General features: G+C 37.3%; 1 protein-coding gene across 3 annotated transcripts in view; it reads right to left on the bottom strand.

The window, feature by feature from the left end:
• ADIPOR2 (adiponectin receptor 2) overlaps positions 1 to 27,944 on the bottom strand; it is a 134,224-nt gene that overhangs the window by 26,308 nt on the left and 79,972 nt on the right. For all 3 annotated transcript variants that reach the window (XM_029953756.1, XM_029953754.1, XM_029953755.1), the window contains exon 2: positions 10,040 to 10,296. In XM_029953756.1, coding sequence (XP_029809616.1) covers positions 10,040 to 10,210 — 171 coding nt within the window. In that variant the 5' untranslated portion in view covers positions 10,211 to 10,296. The remainder of the gene's footprint in view (positions 1 to 10,039; positions 10,297 to 27,944) is intronic.

Below are 27,944 nucleotides of genomic sequence, written 5' to 3'. Positions count from 1 at the left end.
TTTCTGAAGAGTCTTTTCAACTATACTGTAACATCCTACAATGTACAGATCTGATTCTCTCAACTCCATGATTCCTCCTCACAGAAAATCTGTTACAACAGATGGGAAGAAAGAAATAGTTCTTTTGTTCAGGCTATTGGCTTCTGGGTTAACTTAGATAAAAGGGAAAATGAAATACAGGTTTTCAAGGCAATAGAACGAGTTCATTATAAGGATGAAAAAATTCATATTCAGTTAATGATCTGTTAGTGAAATAAAGAACAAAACATTGTATTTAGAAGGTACCACTCTATTAAATGAAGATGATAAACAAAAATACATAGTATAATAAGAAATATAACCAGTGTGATTCGGACACAAAAAGACTAGATGGATAAACTCTCAACTCTAAAAACATTTTACTGTCTCATAACTAATATTATAAACAGAATTTTGTTGCTATTTATGAATCTCAAATTGGCTAGTCTGAAATTCCTGCTAATTTTAAAATTCCTTAGTTTCAAAAAGCACATGTGTCTGTTTTAAATATAGTTAAGAAAATAATTTTTTAAAATACAATTAAAAACAGTGGCACATTAAAAATCATACAGTGATACAGCTACTACCTATTCAATGATCTCTAAGATGACTAAAGAGAATTTCAAATCTCACATTCTAAAACAGAACTCTTGATTTCCTTCCCCCCACTTTTAAACAGTTCTATTTATTTGTTTGTTTGTTTATGTATTTATTTATTTTTATATAATCTCCACACCCAGCATGGGGCTAAAACTCATGACCCCAAGGACTGGGAGTCACATGCTCTTCCTAACTGAGCCAAGCAGGGTGTCCCTGGATTCCCCTTTTTAAATCTGCTCACTTTACCAATCCCAGTTTTTGCTCAGTTAAAATAACCAATAATATCCTCGATTCCCTCTTTTCCTCAATGTCCACATCAAATCCATCAGCAAATCCTGCTGACCTGACCTCCAAAATATACTCAGAATCCATCCACTTCCCCTTCTGCTGCTACTACCACCCTGTTTCAAGCTAACATGGAATACTGGAATATATTCTCACCTGAAATGTTCTATAAGCTCCTGTCCTTCCATTCTGTCTTCTCACAATTCATTCTCCCCACTGAATTACCTTTTTAAAATCACCAATTCCTCCTTTCTGTTTAAACACCCCAAAAACTGCACTTTCTAGAGGATTTTATTAAAATAAAATCTAAGCTCTTTCTATACACCTATAGAATACTGGTCCGTCTCTGGCCTACTGACCTCATTTCACTGTTCCTTCTTGTTCCTCATGCTCTAACTGCACTAGCCTTTCAGTCTTCAGTCAGGGGAGAGGGGGAAAGGAAGGAGGAGAAGATAAGAGGAAACAGCAGAAGCAGAGGGGAAAAAGGGTCTACCTTTGGACCTCTTTACTAGCTTGTTTCTTCTACCTGGAAGTACTCTTCCCCCAAGATCTTTGCTGGTTCCTTATCATTCAGGCCTCACTTCAACATACCTTCCTTAACTATATCTAAAGAATTGCTGGGGGTGGAGTGAGTAGGTGGAGCACAGAGGATTTTTTGGGCACTGAAACTATTCAGTGTAATACCATAATGATGGATACATATATCATTATACATTTGTCCAAATCCATAGTATATACAATGTCTAGAGTAAACCTTGGGTAATGACAATGTGTCAATATAGGCTCATCAATTGTAACAAAGGTAACACTCTGGTGGGGGATGGTGACATTGAGGAGGCTATGTATGTGTGCAGGCAGGGAGACTGCAGGAAATCTCTGTATTTTCCCCTCAATTTTTGTGAACCTAAAAATTGCTCTAAAAAAATAAAATCTTAATAATAAGTAATTCTTTTAAGTCATCTCACCTTATTACCTTAGCATACTTTTCTCCTTGTAGCACTTATCACTGTTAGTAATATCTTATTTATGTGGTTCAGGGATTTATTGCCTGTGTCTTCCCTGCCTCTGCACTTGCACCATGCAGTGCAGGGAAAAACGTGGCTCTTACCCATCACCATATTCCTAGCACTCAGAAAGGCACCTGGCCCAATGCAGGCAAACAGGGCCACTATGTTCTACCCTGTAGGCTGTACACAGCACAACTTAAGATGGATCATTTACATGGACTATGATTTGATGAAAATCTTATGGAGATTTGCAAAAAAAGAAAAAAACAACAGACCTGGAACTGAAAAAATATACTCCTACAGTACTTCCATTAATAAAAAGTATATTATTTCTAGATATGCTATTGTTACAATGTGCTACTAAGGTAGTCAGAACCTAGGTTTCTCAACCTTAGCACTTACTGACATACTTGGCTAGGTAAATTTTTGCTGTGGGGGCTGTCCGTGCACTGTAGGATGTTTAGCAGCATCCCTGGCTTCTCCCAAGATGCTAGTAGCACAAATCCCCTCATTGTAACAACCAAAAATGACTCCAGATACTGTAAAGTATTTCCTGAGAGTCACAACTGCCTAAATTATACACCACTGGAATGGTCACTTGGGCTTACACTGTCTCAGTTTTCTCATCTATAACACACAGAGGCTCAATTAATCATAGAGGCTCAACATATCATAGTTCAAATGTACACACTAGTTTATATTATCTGAGGAAACCTCTGGATATTTACACTAAGTTTGTTTTTGTTTTTTTAACCCAATGCTTATTATTTGAATTCAAAGCAACAGAGAGGTATAGAAAAGCAAGCATCAAATCTAAAAGCTATAAGAATTTTCAAAATTCCTCACATTATCCATATAATATGCATATAGAAGATATACAAAATGTTGCTCTTTTCTAGAGAAACTGATGAGTGAAAAGTTCTGCAAAGTCATTAATCAGGAATTAGATAAATAGAAGAACCTAGATCTTCCAATTGTCATTCGAACATTTGTGGTAAAAGAAAATTCGCTCCAGCATCTGGTGCAGCATTGAAAATTTATTATATGAAGTATAACCTATATAAAGATACTGGGGGGGGGCGGGGATGCCTGGGTAGCTCAGTCGGTTGGGCGTCCGCTTTGGCTCAGGTCATGATCTCACAGTTTGTGGGTTCAGGCCCCATGTCGGGCTCTGTGTTAACAGCTCAGAGCCTGGAGCCTGCTTTGGATTCTGTGTCTCCCTCTCTCTGACCCTACCCTGCTCGTACTGTCTCTGTTTCTCAAAAATAAATAAAAAACATTAAAAAAAAAAAGATACTGGGATAGGGAATGCCTTTTTCCTTTAGAAACTGTGGTAGATCGTGTATTAAAGTTCTCAATTATTCACTTACTCCTTCCCCTCAGAGGAATGTAACTCCATCCCGCTGTCTTTGGAACTAGCTACATGATTGCTTTGGCCAACTGAACATAAGCAAATGTAACACACATCATATACTTTGAATGCAAACGTGATTTGATTTGTTCTCTGGGACTTTTGCCATCTGCCATAAGAACACACACACCCACACACACAAAAAAATTTCACTTGTACAGATTTCAAATTACAAATCCCACCTTGTGACACATTTTTATGAGGTAGCTGTCCTTAGGGCTTAAAAAAAAAAAAAAAACATGGCCCAGCCAGCCTCCTCCAGCTTGGGTTCCAGAATGGATTCATGGAGCTGGCCTGCAATACACTGGCAACCTAGACTAGTAACATCTGACCTAGTGCCCTCATGTACATTTGTATGTTTGTAAGTCACTGAATCTCAGGAGTAGTTCCTGCAGCAAAAGCGGACTAACACAGGGATGTACTCTCTGGTACACTAACATTAAAATATTTACATAACTCTGAATTTCAGTGTATAGGACTTTATAAATTGTTCCTTCTCCCTTCTTCTTTCTTTTTCTCTATACACACACACACACACTCACTCACACACCTTTTTGCTTTTCTTTAACATTATTCGATATGCATATTATGAACATTTTCAGAGATAAAAAAATTATCAGAACATCTGCCTGCACTGAAGACTGGTTTTACAATTCTCAAGTCATATTTCAATATTTAAATACCACAAAGAGGAGCACCTAGGTGGCTCAGTTAGTTGAGATTCCAACTTCAGCTCAGGTCATGAACCCCACATCGGGCTCACTGCTCTCAGCCTATCAGTGCAGAGCCCGCTTTGGATCCTCTGACCCCCTCTCTCTGCCCCTCCCGAGCTTATGTTCTCCCCAAAATAAATTAAATATTTAAAAAATTAAAAAAATAAATAAATACCACAAAGATAAGCATAGTATAACTTCCAAGTACACAGAATCCAGGAAAAGTGTCCTAGAGAGTCAGAATATAGTAGGCCTGCACAACTTAGTCTTAATATTCCTTTTATAGTCAAAAAAAACACCTAAAGTATTAGGCTAAGTGAAATAAATCAGGCAGAGAAAGATACCGTATGTTTTCACTCATATGCGGAACAGGAGAAACTTAACAGAAGATCATAGGGGAAGGGAAGGGGAAAAAAATTAGGAGAGGAAGGCAGACAAACCACAAGAGACTCTTAAATACTGAGAACAAATTAAGGGGTTGGTGGGGATTGGGGGAGAGGGGAAAATGGGTGATGGGCATGGAGAAGGGCACTTACTGGGATGAGTACTGGGTATCATATAGAAACCAACCTGACAATAAACTATATATTTAAAAAAAGAACCTAAAAAAATAAATACTTATATGTACACATTTGCCATCAGAAGACTGCAAAATGTACTCATTTATAAAAGGAATAAGCAAAAAATTAAAAGCTTTATGTAATTCTAATTGTATTATTATTTTGTTTGGGAAACCAGAAAGTTTAAAGTAATTTCAGCACACAGGTAATACACTTGGAAAAAGGCTCCATGTCTTTTTACATGACAGAGAAAGGACTACTTAGTACACATATCACTGAATACTTATCACCTGCTATTCACAATCTGACCTACTCCGAGGTCTGGCTTCTCTTCCCACTCCTCCACCAAAATAGCTCTTAAGTTCACCAGTGAACACTATGTTGCTGGAACCGATGGTCACTAGTCTATCCTTTTGTCCATGATTTCTTCAGCAGCAGTAGAAACAAACCAATCACTTCTCCCTCCCCTCCTTCTTGAAACACTTAACTTAGTTTTTGTGATATTTACTTTCCTGAGTTTCCTCCTACATTACAGGCTTGTCATCTTTGGCTTCCTTCCTTTCTCTCCTTGAAATGCCCTGTGAATGTTGGTGTTCTTCAAGCTAGATTCTAGGACTCTTAAGTAACCTTAACCATTTCAACAGTTTTAAATATCATCTACACTGCAACTACTTCCTAAATAATTACTTTAAGCCCAGGCCACTCTTAGGAAAGCCATACTCCTACCTAACTATTTTCTAGACTCATCCAGTAAGATGTCTCACATACATTTCATATTTTTTTACAAGTTTATTTTGAAAGAGAAAGAACGTGCAAGCAGAGGAGGGGCAGAGAGAGAAGAGAGAGAATCCCAAGGAGGCTCCGCACCATCAGCACAGCCCAAAGCAGGTGACATCATGAAGTCAAGAGTCAGACCTTAACTGAATGAGCCCCTGTATTTCATATTCAACAGCCAAGAGCAAACTTGATCCTCCCATTTAAATCTACTTCACCTCCAAACTTATCCTCCAGTTTTCCCCCATCTCAAAATACAGAATCTTACCCCACCAATCCAATTATTCACATCATACCCCAGACTCATTCTTGTCATTTCCTTCTCTCCTCCCTTAACCCATCATATCCAATCTACCAGCAAATTGTCAACTCTATCCCTAACGCATAGTTCAAATGAATCCACTTCTTGCCAACCAACAATCACCATCAACCCAGAATAAGCTATTCTCATGAATTTCTGTAGCAGCCTTCTGACTCATTTCCAAGTTTCTCTCCCCACACCCCAAAATCTACTGTCTTCACATCAGAGCCAAAAGGTGATCTTTTTAGAACATAAATAAGATTCTATCACTCCGTTGCTTAAAATTTTTCCAGTAGCTTCCTATGTACTTTCTCCATATCATGATCTACAAAAGTCCTTAACTACAGTTTTTTCCTTATCTCTTACCATCCTCCCCACTATCCACTGACTATACTTGTTAAATATGCCAAGTTTTTCCAGATTCAGCGCCTTATACATACTACTCCTATTATTCAAATGCCCTATAAATACTTCCTCCTTTCCTCTTCCCCCACTTTTAATCAACCTTTACTAAGTATTCAATTACACAATCCCTTTTAGAAACTGCTAGAAACTACTACTTATCACCATCAGTTCTTTAAATTAGTTATGGGTATACTTCAGAATAGTTCAATGTGAGGCACCTGGCTAGCTCAGTTGGTAGTGCATGTAACTCTTGATCTTGAAGTTCTAAGTTAAAGTTCCACCCACGATGGGTATAGAGATTACTTAAACATAAAATCTTAAAAAAAAAAAAAAAAGAATAGTTCAATGTACACATTGAACTTGAGAATATTTCTCAATATCAAAAACTTGATTAAAAAAATAGAATCCTATCACAACTGGAAATGAACACAGATATCAACTACTATCCTATTTCATATGACAAAAAATAAGTCGAGGGAAATTAATAACACCTATTTTACAAGACTAAATGACAGGTCTTCTGACCCTATGTTCAGTAAACTGGTCAAACCCTCTTCCAATTCTGTTTATTACATTTCCACTGTCTTTAAGATAACCTCAATCATTAAAAAAAATCCTGAAATTCATATGGAATGACAAAGGGCCTCTGAAGTCAAAATAGTCTTGAGAAAGAACAAAGATGAAAATACCCCACTTCCTTCAAAACATATTACAAAACTACAGGAATCAAAATAGTATCGTATTGGCATAAAGACATATATATAAACCAACAGAACAGAATCAAGAGCCCAGAAACAGACTCATGCATATATAGTCAAATGATCTTCAGCCAGAAGATCAAGACTATAAAATAAAAAAGAAACTATACAATTTCTTCAATAGTGGTGCTGGAAAACTGGATACCTACATGCAAAGAGTAAAACTGGACCCTTATCTTACACAATACACAAAAATCAATTCAAAATGACTTAACTCAAGAAAGAAAAAAACTTAAATGTCAGACCTGAAACTACATCCTTGAAGAAAATATAGAGAAATAGTTTCATTAACACTTCTTGGGTATGACACCAAAAACACAAATAATAATAAAAGCAAAATTAGACATATGGGAGAATGTCACACGAAAAAGCTGCTGCACAGCAACAACAACAACAAAATAATCAACAGAATGAAAAGATAACCTATAGGAGAAAATATCTGCAAACCATATATGTGATAAGAAGTTAACATCCAAAATACATGTAACTCAACAGGGGGCAGGGGGCCTCAATCACTTCATACTGGCTTAAAAAACTGAGCAAAAGATATGAAAAGGCATTTCTTCAAAGACACATACAGGTATATGAAAAGGCTGCTCAACATCACTAATCATCAAAGAAATGCCAACGCAAAACTACAATGATGTTCCACATCACGTTACAATAGCCATTATCAAAAAAGAAAATAGTAGGTGTTGGGTGAGGATGTGGAGAAATTAGACCCCTTGTGCACTATTGGTGGGAATATAAAAGAATGCAGCTCCTATGGAAAACAGTATGGAAGTTCCTCAAAAAAAACTAAAAATAGAACTGTCATATAATCCTACCCAGTAATCCTACTTCTGGGTATTTATGCAAAAGAACTAAAACAGTATTGGCAGCATTATTCATAATAGCCAAGATGTGGAACAAAATCTAAATGTCAATCAGTGGATGGATAGATAAAAACAATGTGGTATATACTTACAACAGAATACTATACAGCCTTAAGAAAATCTCATCAAATGCTACAACATGCACAAACTTTGAGGATATTATCCTAAGTGAAAGAAGCCAGTAATAGAAGGTGAGATACTGCATGATTCCACCTACATGAGGTATCTAAAGTGGTCAAACTCATAAAAGCAGAAAGCAGAATGGTAGCTGCCAAGGGCCAGCAGGGGCACAGAAAATGAAGAGTTGCTATTCAATGGCTATAGAGTTTCAGTTGTGTAAGATAAAAAAGTTCTAGAGATCTAATGTGCATATAGTTAGCAATAATGTACCATACACTTAAAAAATGTGTTAAGAGGACAGATTTCATGTTGTGCTTACTATAATAAAAAGAAAAAAAGAAAAGATAACCCCAGTCACTCATCCAAGCTTAGTAACATTGCTTGGGCCTTAGTAGCAAATGAGAAAAACAGCTGGCTCAGCTTGGATAGGGAAGTCTTAAGTTACTAGTACATATTACTGTTAAATGGAAGGAAGAAAGCAAGGTCTTAAGTGTAGATAAAAGTTCTTGACCATATACCTGGTAAATTTTTTTTTAACAACAATAATGCTGGTTTAAAAGCCAAATTATATGTACTGTAGGCAAACGGGTATTTTTTTTAATCTTACTAATCTGTCCTGTGTATGTATGGGTACATAGGCACACATGCATGCAAATAATCCTTCACTATAGCACAACCTAGCCAAGAAGATAAAGTTGACTTACAAAGAAAATGTTACCAAAAACTGAATACCTAAAAGTTCCTATATTGTGCCTATACTGCTACTATGCCCTGATAAAATTCTCATAAAAGACCTGAAAGGACAAGATAAACCTCTGGAGTTGAAACCAACACCACTATTACCACACAATCAATATATCTCTTAGGATGGGAAAGATGCAGTTCAGAGTAGAGGCTTTGAAAATGTTTTTAGGTGTAACTCACATGTATGTATTATTCATATCTGTATACATATCTATACAAAACGAAACAATTTCATCAAATAACAGAGTTTAAATGTACATTACTACATATATGCACCTCTGTTCTATTTTGCTGTTTAATATTTTGAACACAGCTCACAGTATCAAAATTAACTTCACAAATCACTAATAGACACAACCTAGTTTTAGAAACACTGTAGGAGAGCCATAACACTGAACACATGCTACATGATTCCAAAGTTACAAAGCATATAGCCAAATGTCCATAATAAGAACTTTCTTTTTTTATAGTATACACATATTTTATTATTTTTTTAATGTTATTTATTTTTGAGAGAGAGAGCATAAGAAGGGGAAGGACAGAGAGAGAAAAAGGGAGACAGAGGATTGGAAGCAGGCTCCATACTGAGAGCAGAGAGCCCAATGCAGGGCTCAAACTCACAAACTATGAGATCATGACCCCAGCTGAAATCACATGCTCAACCAATTGAGCCAGCCAAGTGCCCGTATAATAAGGACTTTCTGATGCTGTTCACAAATACTTATGCCTTTGCTCTCTAGGCAGAGGTGCTTAAATAATTTAAAAGCTGCTCTTTTTTTTGGAAGTAAAAGGAAAGATTAAAACCTATCTTCTGTTCCCAGAATTCTAATGACTCTCAAGGTATACACTGAAGATAAACCATATTTGAAGCAGTTCCAGCAGAGAACCAGAATGTCTCCAAATATATAAATGATGTCATAACTAAAATACAGGTGAGGGGTGCCTAGGTGGCTCAGTGGGTTAAGCAACCAACTTCGGCTCAGGTCATGATCTCACAGTTCGTGGGTTTGAGCCCCTGACTGGGCTCTGCGCTAACAACTTCAGGGCCTGGAACCTGCTTCAGATTCTGTGTCTCCCTCTCTCTGCCCCTCCCCTGCTTGCTCTGTTTCTCTCTCTCAAAAATAAATAAAACACCTTTTAAAAATAAAAAAATAATAATAAACTACAGTTGAATTATAAAGACTAATTAGTAACTACAAAAACCCATTTCCCATCTCAAACAAAATAAAGCAGATTAAGTATGATTTTAAGTGTTGACAGAAAGGGATTATAAAATCAAATAATACCTAGTCAATTTAAAAATAAAACTTCAAATTACCTTGAACAAAAATAAAAACAAATGTGCTCGATTCCTTTTCAAAATCCCATCCTCTCTCCAGCAATGTTCCACACTTTTTTTTTAATATCCCCCTTCCAATCACATTCCCATAAACTTTGTTTACTTACCATCCTTCCCCCATTAACTTACTTTTTTATGATATGAGGAAAGAACAGATGCCTCTACAATAGGCTCCAAATTTCCTTGGTGGTTGTCATTATCACCTCTCCTTGTACCATCAAGTTGGTGCCCTTTTCTGAGCCTTATATCTGGCTCTGGAGTCCTGCTGCACCCCAATCGGTTTTCTGCTGTCTGGTTCATGGGACAATCAAGCCTTTCTTACAAAGAGGTGTTTCTTTCTGTCCCTTCTTCTTGGGAGGATGGACTTTCTGGATAGTGAGTTGACTCTAAGGAAAGGAAAGTGATGAATTAACATATTTTAAATAAACACATTAAATGAGTCCTAGAGGAAGACACAGGTTATGTTATTATACACTCAAGAGAATACTAAGCAATCATTAAGAAAAGTAAAACACTGTATATAATATAAAGGAAAGATTGCCAAAATCATCTTTTAAATTAAAAAAAGCCATATACAAGACAATGTATATCATGTTCTCGGAAGTTATAATAAAAGTATAATTGTGTATGTACAAAGTAATTATTCGAAAATATTCAAAAGTGTGCTTGGTATATAAGTACACAGAGAAGAACCACTGGTCTCAAGTGAGAAAACTTTTCATTTTGTTCTGCCTGCATTTTTTATTTTTACAATATGCCATTACTGTTTCAAATATACCATTTTACAATATACCATTACGTTTTCAATGAAAAACATACCTAACTGCATAAGTAATACAGCTGGGTCTTACATATCCAATCTCATTTAAACATCACAATGACTCTACAGGGTATGTATATTCGTGATTCTACTCTTCCGGTAAGGAAACCAAAATTCACCACACTTTGTATGAAATAAACAAGACAAAGTCTGTGACTTTTTATAGCATATATTATTGGTAATATTTTGCATAGAAATTGGTTAAAGGTCTGACATTTCAATATCTGAGTTGTTCTGAATTCTAACTAGACTACTCTAGAAGGCGAGAAACTCAGAACCTGAGCATACTCCTTTCTATATTCCTTGAGTTCCCAGAAAGTGCTATGCACATGAATGTTTAATGAATATTTGATAAATAATATTTAAATGTTCTTGATATAAAAACACTTGCAGAAATCATCACTATCTCCCTAAACTAGACTGTAGTAAATTTCCTAGAAGTCCAATTATTTGAAGTCCTTGGCCCTCTTAACTCACAGTGCAAAACTTAATTTAGACATGTAGTTATATATACTAATAAAGCCATTATCACAGCCAATCCAACTAGAAACACTAAAACATAATAAAGCCAGGGTATGTGTTGTGCTATAAATCCTGTAAGATTTAAAGTTCTTACTGGAGGAAAGGAGGAGTAGGGCAAAGTGGAAGGGTCTGGATACCATAACAAGAAGGTAAAATGTGTATCTGGTTTTCATATATACGAGTACCAAGAGTAAGACTAAGTCCTAGAATTCAAATTGGACTAAAATTAGCCAACTGTTTAACAAATAATGTGAGTTTGCTTCAGGATTTCTCTAAGGGCTTTCAAAGTTTCTGGAGCAAGAACAAACACAAATCTTAAAGGATCACCAAAACTTAGCATGTGCCTATCACATAAGGGCCTGAGCAAGCATATTAATAAGATTGAGATTATAAACTATGCTATTAATGTCCAATTCTGATAGAGAAAACAATGTTAATGGTTTACATTTATTTATGTACAGTTCATAAAGCTATTTCACACCCACCATTTCATTTTGTTTCAGAGAAGAGAAAGCTAACATTTATTGCAGATCAACAATTCAACGAAGTTAAATTCCATACCAAAGAATTTACATGCGGTATCTCACATAATCCTAATATATAGCCCCCTAAGGTAGTTCATCTCCCATTTTATAGATGTGGAAAATGAAACTTTGAGATTAGCTAATTTATTCAAGACCATTAATCAACAGGAGAAGCTAGGATTTATACCCAGGTCTTTCTGGCCCTCACAATGTTCATGTTCTTTCTATACCCAAAAGATTAAGATGGGTGGGAGATAAAAACTTGAACCCTAAAGTCATTTGGCTTATATGGAAAATAAACTACAGAATCAGAATCTTTATTCTCAAATTGTAGCAAGTAAAATAAAGTTCACTGCAAAGTTGCCTTGAAATATGACCACACCAAACTTTTCATAATTGGGAGCTATATATGGAGGAGTGTTACTCATTTATGAGAATATAAATGTAATGTTCTATTAAGTTAGAATTGTTTTTGTAATCCACAATTCAGGAAAAAAAAAAAGCAAATAATAAGAAATAAGTTTTCCAGGGGCACCTGGATGGCCCAGTAGGTTAAGCTCTTTGATTTCAGCAGATTCTGATCTCGTGGTATTTGAGTTTGAGCCCTGTGTCTGGTTCCACACTGACAGTATATGGAGCCTGCTTGGGATTCTCTTCTGTCTCCCTTTCCCTCTGTTCCTTCCCTTGCTCACTCGCACTCTCTCACAAAATCAATAAATAAACTTAAAAAAAAAAAAAAGAAAAGAAAAGAAAGAAGCTTCTCCAAAGTATTTGTAAAGGATTTGCCTTAAAAAAAAAAAAAAGAAAAAAAAATCCATTTCCAGGAAAGGCATGAGATCAACATGCATTCTTATGAATAAATATTGTTGTTTTCTAAATTTACATGTAAAATAAAAGAAAAATGAACAAAATAAGGTACTGTAAAAATCTTCAATCAGAAAATTTAATTCTGGGGCACCTGGGTGACTCGGTTGCTTAAGTGCCCAACTTCAGCTCAGGTCATGATTTGTGAGTCCGAGCCCCACATCAGGCTCTGTGCTGACTGCTCAGAGCCTGGAGCCTGCTTCAGATTCTGTGTCTCCCTCTCTCTGCCCCTCCCCACTCACATTCTGCCTATCTCTCTCTCTCAAAAATAAATATTAAAAAAATTTTTATTTTAGGGCACCTGGGTGGCTCAGTCAGTTAGCAGTCCTACTTTGGCTCAAGTCATGATCTCACAGTTTGTGAGTTTGAGCCCCACATCAGGCTCTGTGGTAACAGCTCACAGCCTGGAGCCTGCTTTGGATTCTGTGTCTTCCTCTCTCTCCGTCCCTCCCCTACTTGTGCTCTGTCTCTCTCTGTCTCTCAAAAATAAATAAATGTAAAAAAAAAAGATTAAAAAATTTATTTCTATTCACATATATACACAAAGGAGAAAGGCTTATTAAGATATTTTAGAATTTCAACAATAAAATTATTGAGGGGAAAAAACATTTGTGTCAGCCCTTCGGTTCCTTAAAGATTTAACAAAACACTGTAATCCTAAAACACTCAAGAACTGCAATTTACTATACATTCTAGTTTATTTGCGTTCTACCTAATGATAAAATGAATTGTTACTGGATGCAATGCTTTGAAACCAAAAGCATCCATAGTAGGAGTCTAAGATTAAGTAACAGGCAAGGTAAAGGTGTCCTTTAAAAATAAAAACAAAAGGCATAGGTGTCCTCTAACACCATCATTATTTAACTCTGTCCCAGAGGCTTTCCACAACTAAATGAGAGGTGAAAATGAGGTTATATAATGCTTCAGCTAAAAAGCCAACAGAATCAACTGGAAAAATATTATAATAAAAAATGTTATCAAAATGGGTATAAAATTAATATATGAGTATTAACCAATAGTAACCAAAAGAGAGCAGGAATGGCTATACTGATATTAGAACAACTTTACATCAAAAAACAATGAGACAAAGAAGGACATTATATACTACTTAAGGTTCAAAAAAGAAGATAAAACAATTAGAAACAGACACTTAATGATGTACCATCAAAATATATGAAGCCAAAGGTGATGAAATTAAAAGGAAAATAGACACTTCTACAATAATAGTTGAGAGAACAAGACAGAAGCAAAGTATGGAAATAGAGGACTTAATACAATACAATAAACCAACTAGATCTAACAGACATATACAGAACCACTTTACTCAACAACACACATATTCTCAGGAGCATATGGGACATTTTCCAGGATAGACCATATGTTAGGCCACAAATTAAATCTAATACATTATAAAGCTTACCACAATGGAATAAACTTACAAATCAAGAACTTAAAACTGGAAAACGGATAAAATTACACAAATTAAACAACACACTTTTAAGCAACCAGTGGATCAAAGATGAAATCACAAAGGAAATTATTTAATACTTGGAGATGAATGAAATTGGCAACATATCAAAATTTATGAGAAAATGCAAATGGCACTAAGGGGGAAATTTATAGCTATAAATGATTAAAAAAGCAAAGAGTGCTTGAGTGGTTCAGTTGGTTAAGCATCTAACTTCAGTTCAGAAGTGGCGTCTGACTTCAGAAGTGAAATCACAGTGTGAGATCAAGCCCTAAATTGGGCTCTCTGCTGTCAGCACAGAGCCTGCTTCAGATCCTTTCTCTCTCTCTCCCTCTCTCTCTCTACCCCTCCCCTGCTCACATGCTCTTGTGCTCCTTCTCTCTCTCAAAATTAATCATTTTTTAAAAAACGAAAAACAAGACGGGCACCAGGGTGGCTCAGTCATTGAGCAACTGGCTCTTGATTTTGGTTCAGGTCACAATCCTGAGGTTCATGGTATCCTTGCATTGGGCTCTGCACAGAGCCTTAGGATTCTCTCTCCCTCTCTCCCTTCGCCTCCACTTGCTCATGTGCACATGCACTATCTAAAAATAAACTTAAAAAAAAAAGCAAGGTAAATCTCAAATCAACAACCTAACTTACAACTTAAAGAACCAGAAAAAAAGAACTAATCCTAAAGTTTGAAGGAGGGAAATTAATAAGGATTAGAACAAGAACAAAGGAAAACCAGAAGAGAAAAATCAATGTAACCAAAAAATGGTTCTCTAAAAAGATCAACAAAATCGACAAACCTTTAGCTAGTTGTATTGAGAGAAAGACGCAACTTACTAACATCAGAAAGGAACATAGGAATATTACTACCAATTCTACAGAAATAAAAAGAGAGTGCTATGAACAACTATACACCAAAAAGAGATAAACTAGATAAAATGGACAAACTCTTAAAAAACAAAACCTACTGCGGTGCCTAGGTGGCTCAGTCATTTAAGCTCAGGTCATGATCTCACTGTTAGTGAGTTTGAGCCCCGCATCAGGCTCTGTACTGACAGTTCAGAACCTGGGAGCCTGCTTTGGATTCTGTGTCTCCCACTCTCTCTGCCCTGCCCCTGCTCATGCTCTGTCTCTCTCTTGCAAGACTAAAACTCTAAAAATTAATTAATTAAGTAAGTAATTAAAAGAACAAAAGCTACCAAGACCAAAATCTTGGGAAAAAATAGAAAATCTGACCTTATAGACATTACTGTACAGAAACTGAATTTGTAATATTAAAAAAAAATCTCCCAACAAAGAAAAGCCCCAGACCTAATGGCTTCATTCTTGAATTCTACAAACATTTAAAGAACTAATACCTATTCTCAAACTTTTTCAAACCATGAACACTTCCTAACTCATTCTAGGAGGCCAGCATAACCCTGATTACAAAGCTAGACATAAAACTATCACAAAAAACACCACAAAAAACTACAGACCAATCACCCTTGTTACACCAATGTGAAAATCTTCAACAAAATACCAGCAAAAATTCAGCGGCATATTAAGATTATCCACCATGACAAGTGGACTTATTCCTGAAATGCAAGACTAGCTCAATACAGAAAAATCCATCAATGTAATATACCACATCAATAAAATGAAGGAAAAACACATAAGCATCACAACTGATGCAGAAAAAGCAGTTGACAAAAATTCAACCTTTTCATGATAAAAACCTCAGTAAAACAGAAATAGAAGGAAATCTTCACAAAAGTCACATGAGAAAACCACAGCAAACAACATATTCAATAGTGAAAGACTTAAAACTTTTTCTCTAAGATCAGAATTTTGTACTTCATGTATCTCTCCCAATATAAACTTAATAATTCTAAAAATTAACAAAAAAATTAAAATAGTCCCAAGCACTAATATAGTGTTTTTACTACCAAAATCAATAAGTATAAGAAAATTTTTAAATTTTCCAAGTATTCAGGAGTGCCTAGGTGGCTCAGTCAGTTAAGTATCCGACTGCAGCTCAGATCATGATCTCACGGTTCATGGGGTTAGGTAGGCCCCGCATCAGGCTCTGTGCTGACAGCTCAGAGCCTGAAGTCTGCTTTGAATCTGTGTCTCCCTCCCTCTCTCACTGCCAATCCTCTGCTCATGCTCTCTCTTGAAAATAAATATTAAAAAAATTAAATGTTTCCAAGTATTCAGAACATAAAAGAAAATTAAGCATTCCTTTCTGGAATTTTTTTCTTTTTTAGAAAGAGTAGTGCATGTACACAAGCAGGGGAGAACGACAGAAGGAGAGAAAGAGAATCTCAATCGGGCTCAACACTCAATGTAAAACCTGACACAAGGCTCAATCCCCTGACCCTGGGATTAAAACCTGAGCCAAAGTCAAGAGCTCGACATGCATCTGAGCCACCCAGGCACTCCTCCTTTCCACATTTTATATAAACTGTGCTGAGTCTGAAACAATTAAAAGACTGATCATAAAATGGTAACACCAAAAGTCACATTTTTAATGTAATAAAGACAAGTTAAATTAGTTTATATATATATAACTCTTGTACATTGTATAGCATATTCATCACATACAGCTCTCTTTATACAGATAGAAATCACTAAAAATGATCAATTTTTAGTTTTAACAATTCAAAATAATACCTATCAATAACAGTATATGGATATCTGAGTTACATGTTTCATAGAACTTGAGCTATATTGTCTGCCAATGCCACTTTACAAATTTTGGGCTGTCATAAAATCTATTTCCACAAATAGTATTTGTTAATGATTCTCAATGAGCTGTACTTTGCAAATGCCTTTAGAATTGCTATAATCTCCAGGGGAGGAGTCAACATGGTGGAGAAGTAAGGAGACCTTAAGTTCCCTCATCCCTTAAACACAGCAGTATTGAGGCCAGAAGACTAGGAATTCCAGGAATCTGGGCTACAGAGTAACAGAAATATCTCCAGGGACCCATGGGGACAACCTGGAGGGCCATAGGTTTGTGACTGCAAACTAGGAGAGATAAAATGGGCGGCACAGCACAGAGGGGAGGGATAGCCCTCAGTGGAGAGACAAAAGGAAGAGAAAGAGAGGCTGTGGAAGTGTAGGACTGCATTTGGACAAGAGAAAAACCACAGATGGGGGAAGGAAAAAAACAGAACCAATTTCTATCTCATTCTAGGGTGGTAGGGCTTTCTCCAGACAGGGGCCACCCTGTGCACGTGTCTGGGCAGGAGGGGAGTCAGCCCCAGTCTTGGAAGCCAGCTCATAGGCGCAGTCAGAGACTGCAATCCTCTCCTTTGAGTGCTGTGGGGAAAAGGCAAATAGCCATTCCAAAGACAAAAGACTCTGCAGGCTCCCGCCAGCCAGAGGCCCCTTTATCAGCTGGGCAGAGTGGTGCTACCCCAGAACTAGGGTGCAGAGCGGGATCCTTTTAAGACATCCAACAAACCAGCCCCCTCACGCCCGCCCAGCACTGTGAGGAGCCAGAGGCCCTTTGTCAGGCTGGCAGGGTGGAGTGTCACTTCCCTGGAACAGTGGTATGTGGAGTGGGATCCTTTAAGACATCAGGGTTTGAATCCCAGCGGAACACTTGGGAGGTGCAGGAGTCTGTGGAGACTGTGGAGCGCACCTGCCCTGCACAGTGAAGATGGCCTGAACAGAGTAGTTTGGGACACCTGGTCCAGGGGGAGACTGGGGTGTCGCCATTTTTCTCCCCATCACGAACAAGGTAGGGATTCATGGAACAGACAATGGACCCACAGTGGAGGTTGGACCACTTACACTAAGCCATGCCCTTCTGGGCCTGGTAACTGCATGTCCTCCTGAGCAAGATTGACACTGAGCAGACCAGAAAGACCTTCCTCCAGATTAGCATAGCCACCAGTTCCAAGGCACCATCAGATATCAGCCCAGTGTTTTTGCATTTGCTGATTTGATTCTTGGTCAATTCTTATTTTATATTTGTGTGTGTGTGTGTGTGTGTGTGTGTGTGTGTGTGCGCGCGCGCGCGTGTGTGTATACATATATATAATACACACACATATATTTTTCCCCCCTTCTTCCTTTTTTTTTCCCACTTATTCCTTCCCTTCTCTATTCTGGTTATTATGGGTGCTGATTTGTTTAAGCAGACATTTTTAATCTATTCTTTTTACACCTCTTCTGTATCTCCTTTATCTTTCTCTCTCTCTCTCTCTCTCTCTCTCTGGATTAAGCCATATAGTTTCTCTGATTCTCTGCCTAGTCAATTTTTTTTATTTTTCCCCACCCCTGTCATTTCTCTCTTTGTATGGGGTAAGAGGGATGTGGTGGAAAAAGACTTCCTTCCTTCCTTCTTTAATTTTTTCCAGGGTTACTTCAACAAACAAATCAAAGCTCACCTGGTGGAAGGCCCAAACCACCACTACGAGTAGGGAAATAAAGCAACCAGAGAGTCACAACAGAAGATACCACACAACATACTCCAAAAACACCTCCTCAAGGGCCAGGCCCTGGACACTGTATGACCCCATTTTAATATACTAGTGCTTGCAGGTGCAGGACACACAGTAAGCTATTAAAACACATAAGGGACAGAAAACTACCCAAAATGATGAAATGGAAGAATTCTCCTCAAAAGAAATTCCAGGAAGAAATGACAGCTAGAGAATTTAGAATAACAGTCATAAGATTAATAGCTGGGCTTGAAAAAAGCATAGAAGACAGCAGAGAATCTATTGCTGCAGAGATCAAGGAACTAAGGAATAGTCACAAGGAATTAAGAAATGCTGTAAATGAGGTACAAAATAAACTAGATGCAGTGACTTCAAGAATGGAGGAAGCAGAGGGGAAAATAAGTGAAATAGAAAATAAAATTATGGAAAACGATGAAGCCAAGAAAAAAGAGAGATAATACTAGACTACAAGGGGAGAATTAGAGAATTAAGTGATCCAATAAAACATAATAATATCCATATCATAGGAACTCCAGAAGAAGAGAGAAAGGGGCAGAAGGTTTACTTGAACAAATTATAGCTGAGAACTTCCCTCATTTGGGGAAGGATGCAGACATCCATATCCAGGAGGCACAGACAACTCCCTTCAGATTTAACAACAGGTCTTCTCCAAGGCATTTCATAGTGAAACTGGCAAAATACAAAGATAAAGAGATTTCTGAAAGCAGCCAGGGACAAACGGGCCTTAACCGACAAGGGTAGATACATAAGGGTAGTAGCAGACCTTCCAATGAAACTTGGCAGGTCAGAAGGGAATGGAAATACTCAATGTGCTGAACAGGAAAAATATGCAGCCAAGAACCCTTTATCTAGTAAAGCTCTCATTCAGAATAGATGGAGATATAAAGGCTTTTCCAGACAAAAACTGAAGTAGTTCATGACAACTAAACCAACCCCGCAAGACATCCTAAGGGGGACTCTGTGAGTGTAATGTTGCAAAGACCACAAAGACCACAAAGGACCAGAGACATCACCCAAGCATGAAACCAACATATAACACAATGACACTAAATCCGTATCTTTCAGTAACTATGAATGTAAACGCACTAAATGCTCCAATCAAAAGATATAGGGTATCAGAATGAATAAAAAAACAAGATCCATCTATATGCTGTCTATGAGAGACTCATTTTAGAACTGAGGACACCTTCAGATTCAAAGTGAGGGGATGGAGAACTATCATGCTACTGGAAGTCAAAAGAAAGCTGGAGTAGCCATATGTATATCAGACAAACAAGATTTTAAACTAAAGGCTGTAACAAGAAATGAAGAAAGGCATTATATCATAATTATGGGATCTATCCATCAAGATGAGCTAACAATTGTAAATGATTACACCCCCAACTAGAAGGCACCCAAATATATAAATCAATTAATCACAAACACAAGAAATCTTACGGTAAGAATATGGTAACTACAGGGGACTTTAATACTCCACTTATAGCAATGGACAGATCATCTATGCAGAAAATCAATAAAGAAACAGTAGCCTTGAATGATACATTGTACCAGATAGATTTGACAGATATATTAAGAACTTTTCATCCAAAAGCAGCAAAATACATATTCTTCTCAAGTGCACATGGAACATTCTCCAAGATAGATCACATACTGGGCCACAAAACACCCCTCAATAAATATAAAAGAACTGAGATCTTACCATGCATATTTTCAGAAATATGGAAAAATAAACAAAACTGATAACCCCTTAGCTGGACTTCTCAAAAAGAAAGAACCAAAATAGATAAAATCACAAATGGGAGGAGAGATAACAACCAACATCACAGAAATACAATTATTAGAGAATACTAAGAAAAATTACATGACAACAAACTGGACAACCTGTAAGAAATGGGAAAATTCCTAAACACCCACACACTACCAAAACTCAAACGGGAAGAAATAGAAAATTTGAACAGACCCATAGCCAGCAAAGAAATTGAATCAATTATCAAAAACCTCCCAACAAATAAAGTTCCTGGGATGGCTTCCCAGGGGAATTCTACCAGACATTTAAAGCAGAGTTAGTATCTATCTTCTCAAGCTGTTCTAAAAAATAGAAACGGAAGGAAAACTTCCAGATTTATTCTATGAAATAGCATTACCTTGGTTCCCCAACCAGACAAAGACCCCACTAAAAAGGAAATTACAGGACAATATCAATAATGAACATGGATGAAAAAAATTCTCAACAAGATACTAGCAAATTGAATTCAACAGTATATTAAGAGAAATTCTTCATGATCCAGTGGGATTCATTCCTGTGCTGCAAGGCTGGTTCAATAGTTGCAAATCAATGTGCTACATCATATTAATAGAAGAAAGGATAAGAACCATATGATCCTGTCAATAGATGAAGAAAAAGCATTTGACAAAATACAGCATCCTTTCTTAATAAAAACCCTCACAAAAGTCAGGATAGAAGGAACATATCTTAATATCATCAAAGCCATATATGAAAAGCCCACAGCTAACATCATCCTTGATGGGGAAAAACTGAAAGCTTTACCCATGAATCAGGAACACGACAGGAACATGGCAAGAATGCACCCGGGGCACCTGGGTGGCTCAGTCAGTTAAGCGTCCGGCTTCAGCTCAGGTCATGATTTCATTTCACGGTTCGTGGGTTCGAGCCCTACATCAGGCTCTGTGCTGACAGCTAGCTCAGAGCCTGGAGCCTGCTTTGGATTCTGTGTCTCCCTCTCTCTCTCTCCTACCCTCCCCTGCTCACACTGTCTCTTTGTCTCTCAAAAATAAATAAAAAACATAAAAAAATTAAAAAAAAAAAAACAATGCACTCTTACCACAGTTGTTTAACATAGTGTTGGAAGTCCTAACCTCAGCAATCAGACAACAGAACAAAATAAAGGGCATCCAAACTGGCAAAAAAGAAGTCAAACTTTAACTTTTCATGGACAACATGAAACTCAACATGGAAAACCAGAAACATTCCACCAAAAAGCTACGAGAACTGATACATGAATTCAGCAGAGTCACAGGATACAAAATCAATGTACAGAAATCAGCTGCATTTCTATACACAAATAATGAAGCAACAGAAAGAGAAATCAAGAAACTGATCCCATTTACAACTACACCAAGAACCATAAAATACCTAGGAATAAATCTAACCAAAGATGTAAAAAGATCTGTAAGCTGAAAACTACAGAAAACTTATGAAATAAATTGAAAAAGACACAAAGAAATGGGAAAACATTCCATGTTCATAGATTGGGAGAACAAATATTGTTAAAATGTCAATATTACTTAAAACAATCTACACATTCAATGCAATCCCAACCAAAATTGCACTAGCATTCTTCTCAAAACTAGAACAAACAATTGTAAAATTTCTATGGAACTATAAAAACCCCAAATAGCCAAAGTAACATTGAAAAAGAAAACCAAAGCAAGAGGCATCACAATCCCAGGTTTTAGCTTCTACTAAAAAGCTGTAATTGTCAACACAGTATGGTACTGGCAAAAAAAAAAAAACCAGACATACAGACCAATGGAATAGAACAGAGAACCAGAATTGGGCCCAACTAATCTTTGACAAAACAGAAAAGAGTATCCAATGGAAAAAAAGACAGTCTCTTTAGCAAATGGTGCTGGGAGAACTGGACAGCAACATGTAGAAGAATGAAGAAACTGGACCACTGTCTTATACCATACACAGAACAAACTTAAAATGGATGAAAGACCTAAATGTGAGAAAGGAAACCATCAAAACCCTAGAAGAGAAAACAGGCAACAACCTCTTTGACCTCAACCGCAGCAAATTCTTACACATTTCCAAAGACAAGAGAAATAAAAGCAAAAATTAACTATCAGGACCTCATCATGATAAAAAAAAAAGCTTCTGTATTGCAAAAGAAACAAATCAACAAAACTAAAGGCAACCAACAGAATGGAAGAAGATGCAAATGACATATGGATAAAGAGTTAGTATCCAAAATCTATAAAGAACTTATCAAACTCACATGAAAAATAATCCAGTGAAGGAGTGGTCAAAAGACATGAATAGACATTTTTCCAAAGGAGACATCCAGATGGCTAACAGACACATGAAAAGATGCTCAACATCACTCATCATCCAGAAAATACAAATCAAAACCACACTGAGATACCACCTCACACCAGTAAGAATGGCTAAAATAAACAACTCAGGAAACAACAGATGTTGGTGAAGATGTGGAGAAATGGGAACTCTCTTGCATTGTTGGTGGGAATGCAAACTGGTACAGCCACTCTGAAAAAGTGTGGAGGTTTCTCAAAAAATTAAAAATAGAACTACCCTACAACCCAGCAATTGCACTACTAGGAATATATCCAAAAGATACAAGAGTGCTGATTCATAGGGGGATTTGTACCCCAATGTCTATAGCAGTACTTTCAACAATAGCCAAATCATAGTAAGAGTCCAAATGTCAATCAACTGAAGAATGGATAAAGAAGATGTGGTTTATATACACAATGGAATACTACTTGACAATGAGAAAGAATGAAATCCTGCCATTTGCAGCAACATGGATGGAACTGGAAGTTATTATGCTAAGTGAAATAAGTCAGAGAGAGACAGATACCATATGTTTTCACTCATATGTGGAACCTGAGAAACTTAACAGAAGACCATAGAGAAAGGGAAGGGGAAAAAATTATTTCAAACAGAGGGAGGCAAATCCATAAAAGACTTAAATACAGAGAACAAATGGAGGGCTTGGGGGGGGGTGGGGCAGAGGAAATGGATGATGTACACTGACGAGGGCACTTGCTGGGATGAGCACAGGTTGTTGTTGTATGTAAGCAATGAATCATGGGAATCTACCCCGAAACCAAGAGCACACTGTATACAATGTATGTGAGTTAACTTGACAATAAAATTTTTTTAAATAGTTTTTTTTTTAATTTTTTTTAATGTTTTATTTTTTGATACAGAGACAGAACCTGAGAGGGGGAAGGTCAGAGAGAGAAGGAGACACAGAACCAGAAGCAGGCTCCAGGCTCTGAGCTAGTAGTCAGCACAGAGCCTGACGCGGGGCTCAAACCCACGTACGTGAGATCTGACCTGAGCCGAAGTCAGAGGCTCAACCGACTGAGCCACCCAGGCGCCCCAACAATAAATTTTAAAAAAATAGCTATAATCTCCCTAAATAAGAAAGTAACATAACTAAACCCTTCAATTACCTACTCTTTATAAGGAAAATAAAAAAAACTTGATGATCTTGAAAGAAGGTTGCTATCATATTAACCTTACTTCCATACATTCCATTCAGAACCTCCAATTATTGAATGCTTTCTTCTAGTAGGTAGGTACCTGTCTTACCTTACACTAGGGGTGAGGGACCTGAGCCTCAGAAGTAAAAATCTAACAACAGAAGTACGTAGCAAAAATTAGATCCAGATCTCACAACTCTGACTCCCCACTAAGTTCAAATTCTTGGAATTAGAATGTTTAAATTCTCAAAAAGACCATCTTAATCTATTAAAGCTCATCTTTACCTATCATTATGTTATATACCATACCTACTTTCACCTAAGGGCTGCTCCACTTTAAAAAACATTTACCTTGGAATAAAGAGCACTATCTCTAAAGAAAATCACTTAATGGCACTCATAGTCATTCCATCAAATCTGACATTTATTATTTTATAAGACTCTCTAAGGCTTTTTAGTTCCAGACAGGTTATTTGTCCCAAAGGCACACTTTCCAGCAAAGTATGAATGCCCTACCTGTTTTCTGGTGGTTCTAAGCCCATCAGTTGGACACTGAATTAAACCAAACCACTGTTTATTCGCCTTGTTTCCTTGCTTAATGATTTAAGGCTTTTACCTTTCCAAGTCATACTCTGCAACTTGCTAATGCAACAATTTGCTAATACTTGCCTTATAGTATTACACAACATTATTGCTAAAGATATTCCTCCCTTATCCCAAATTCCCATATCCAATCCATTACCAAATGCCATAGATTTTACCTCCAAAATACCTTTCAAATTCTTTCCATTTCTTTTCCGTTCTTCTGTCACACTTCTTTGGTCAGGTTATCAATACCTCTGACCCAAAACACTTTTGATAGGGGCACTTGGATGGCTCAGTTTGTTAAGCATCCATCCAACTCTTGATTTCGGCTCAAGTCATGATCTCAGGGTTCATGAGTTGGAGCCCTGCTTTGGTCTCTGTGCTGACAGCACAGAGCCTGCTAGGGATTTTCTCTCTTCCTTTCTCTCTACCCCTTCCCCACTCACGCTCACTTTCTCTCAAAATAAATAAACTTTAAAAAATAAAATTAAAAAATACTTTTGATAATACTCTAATGGGTCTCCCTGTCTCTACTCTTATTCCTACAGTCCTCTATACAATGGCCACAGTTAAACACATAAAGTCACTCATTGGTTCACTTACTCTTTTAACCCTTGTCTATACTAATCTGGATCACCATCAGGCCCTGGAAAAAGACCTGATCCCTAAAGCCACCTTTTCTAAAAACTCTTACATGACCATTCTTACCTAACACAGCATTACCCCATCCTCCATACCAGTCACTGATAGCACTTTACACTGTTTAATTTCCAATAATGGAAATTCTCCCATTCTCTGAAACCATATTTTTACTTGTTTCCTTTTTTATCTATCTTTCCCCACTAAACCATCAGTTTGAAAAGTGTCAAACCTGGTCTGTCCTGTTCACCACACATATCTCTAACAGTGTCTGTCATACAGTACACCCTCAAAATTTACCTAATGATTACATGAAGCTTCTATTAGAAACTCCTTGGTGTTATGGACCAAAATTCATGTTAAAGCCCTAACTTCAAGTAATTTAGAATGTGACTATATTTGATGACAGGGCCATTAAAGAGGTAATTAAATTCATAACGGTGGGTCCCTTATCCAGTATGATTGGTATTCTTGTAAAAAGAGGAAGACACCAGGGACACATATGCACAAAGGACACAACAAGAATGCAATTGTCTGCGGGCCAAAAGATCTCAGGAGAAACAAAACCTTCAAATACTTTGATGTGGACCTGTAGCCTCCACAATTGTGGGAAAATAAACTTCTGTTGTTTAAGCCCCCCAGTCTGCAGTATTTTATGGAAGATCTAGCAAACAAATACATCTATTTGCCTTTCAATAGTAGCACTTTTCTTCAGAAATAAATGAAAATTAACTACATCACAATATTTACCACTAGTAGACATCATCAGGGCCCTTTATACAGTCATTTGCCATTAATTTTTAACAATTTAATAAGCAATTTGGGGAAACAGCTTTAAGAGTATATATGATTTGCCTAATAACTAGTCAGTGCTTGATGGTAGAAATGCAAAGTGGTGCAGCCACTCTGGAAAACAGTGTGGAGGTTCCTCAAAAAGTTAAAAATAGATATAGCCTAGAACCCAGCAATTGCACTACTAGGTGGTTATCCAAAGGATACATGAGTGCTGATTCAAAGGGGCACATGCACCCCAATGTTTAGAGCAGTGCTATCAACAATAGCCAAAATATGGAAAGAGCCCAAATGTCCACTGACTAATGAACAGATAAAGATGTGACACACAGACACACACACACACACACACACACACACACACACACACACGCAGGGAGGGGTGAATATTACTCGGCCATCAAAAAGAATGAAATCTTGCCATCTGCAACAACATGGATGGAACTAGAGTGTATTGTGCTAAGTGAAAAAAGAGGGGAAAAAATACTGTATGATTTCATCATATGTGGAATTTAAGATACAAAACAGATGAACATAAAGGACAAAAAAATAAGATAAAATCAGATTGGAAAACAAAACAGAGAACTGCGGTTTTCTGGCAGACTGCTGGGTGGGGAGGATGGGCTAAATGGGTGAGGAGCATTAAGAAAAACACTTGTTAGGATAAACACCGGGTGTTGAACGTAAGTGCTAAATCACTAAATTCTATTCCTGAAATCATTATTATATATTAACTTGGATTTAAATTTAAAATAATAACAATAGTCATAACAATAGTAATAGTAATAGGGGTTCCTGAGTGGCTAAGTCAATTAAGCAGCCGACTCTTGATTTTAGCTCAGGTCATGATTACGCAGTTCATGAGTCTGAGTCCCACATCGGGCTCTGTGCTCAGCCTGGAGCCTGCTTCAGATCTTCTTTCTCCATCTCTCTGCTCCTCCCCCACTCTCTATCTCTCTCTCTAAAATAAATAAATGATTAAAAAATAGTTAATTATGACCCAGCAATAGCACTGCTGGGGATCTACCCAAGGGATACAGAAGTGCTGATGCACAGGGGTACATGTACCCCAGTGTTCATAGCAGCACTTTCAACAATAGCCAAATCATGGAAAGAGCCTAAATGTCCATCAACTGATGAATGGATCAAGAAGATGTGGTTTATATATACAATGGAGTACTACATGGCAATGAGAAAAAAATGAAATCTAGCCATTTGTAGCAAAATGGATGGACCTCAAGGAAGTCATGGTAAGCGAATTAAGTCAGGCAGAGAAGGACAGATACCATATGTTGTCTCTCATAGGTCTAACAGGAGAAACCTAATAGGAGACCATGGGAAGGGGAAGAGTGGGGAAGAGTCGGGGAGAGGGAGGGAGGCAAATCATGAGAGACTTTTGAATGCTGAGAACAAACTGAAGGCTGAGGAAAGAGGGGGTAAGGGGGCATGATGGTCATAGAGAGAGGCACTTGTGGGGAAGAGCACTGGGTGTTATATGGAAACCAACTTGGTAATAAACTATATAAAAAAATAAAAAAATAGTTAATTAAAAAAAAATAGTGCTCAGGGCACTCAGGCAGGAGCAACAAACTTTTTCTGCAAAAGTTTAGATAGTAAATATTTTAGACTGTGCAGGCCATAAAAGGCCTGTGCTACTCAACTCTATCACTGTAGTATAAAACTGGCCTTAGGGGCACCTGGGTGGCTCAGTTGCCAGGGCGTCCAACTTTGGCTCAGGTCATGATCTCATGGCTCATGAGCGCAAGCCCCACATCAGATTCTGTGCTGAAGGCTGAGTCTGGAGCCTGCTTCAGATTCTGTCTCTTTCTCTTTCTCTCTTTCTCTCTCTCTCTCTCTCTCTCTCTCTCTCTCTCTCTCTCTCTCTCTCTCTCCTCTTCTCTCTCTCTCTCTCTCTCTCTGCCCCTTTCCTGCTTGCACTGTTTCTCTCTCTCAAAGATAAATAAATATTTTTAAAAATTATTTTTTAAACTGGCCTTAGACAATACATAAGTGAACGGGTGTGGCTGTATAGAAATGTTTTCTTCACAGACACTGAAATTTGAATGTCATATATTTACATTCATATGTCATGAAACAACTTTTTAAAACTATTTAA

This window comes from Suricata suricatta, chromosome 10, assembly GCF_006229205.1.
Source record: "Suricata suricatta isolate VVHF042 chromosome 10, meerkat_22Aug2017_6uvM2_HiC, whole genome shotgun sequence".
Classification (NCBI taxonomy): Eukaryota; Metazoa; Chordata; class Mammalia; order Carnivora; family Herpestidae; genus Suricata; species Suricata suricatta.
The sequence above is the reverse complement of the archived record's forward strand: the minus strand, read 5'-3'. Positions and strand labels throughout refer to the sequence as shown.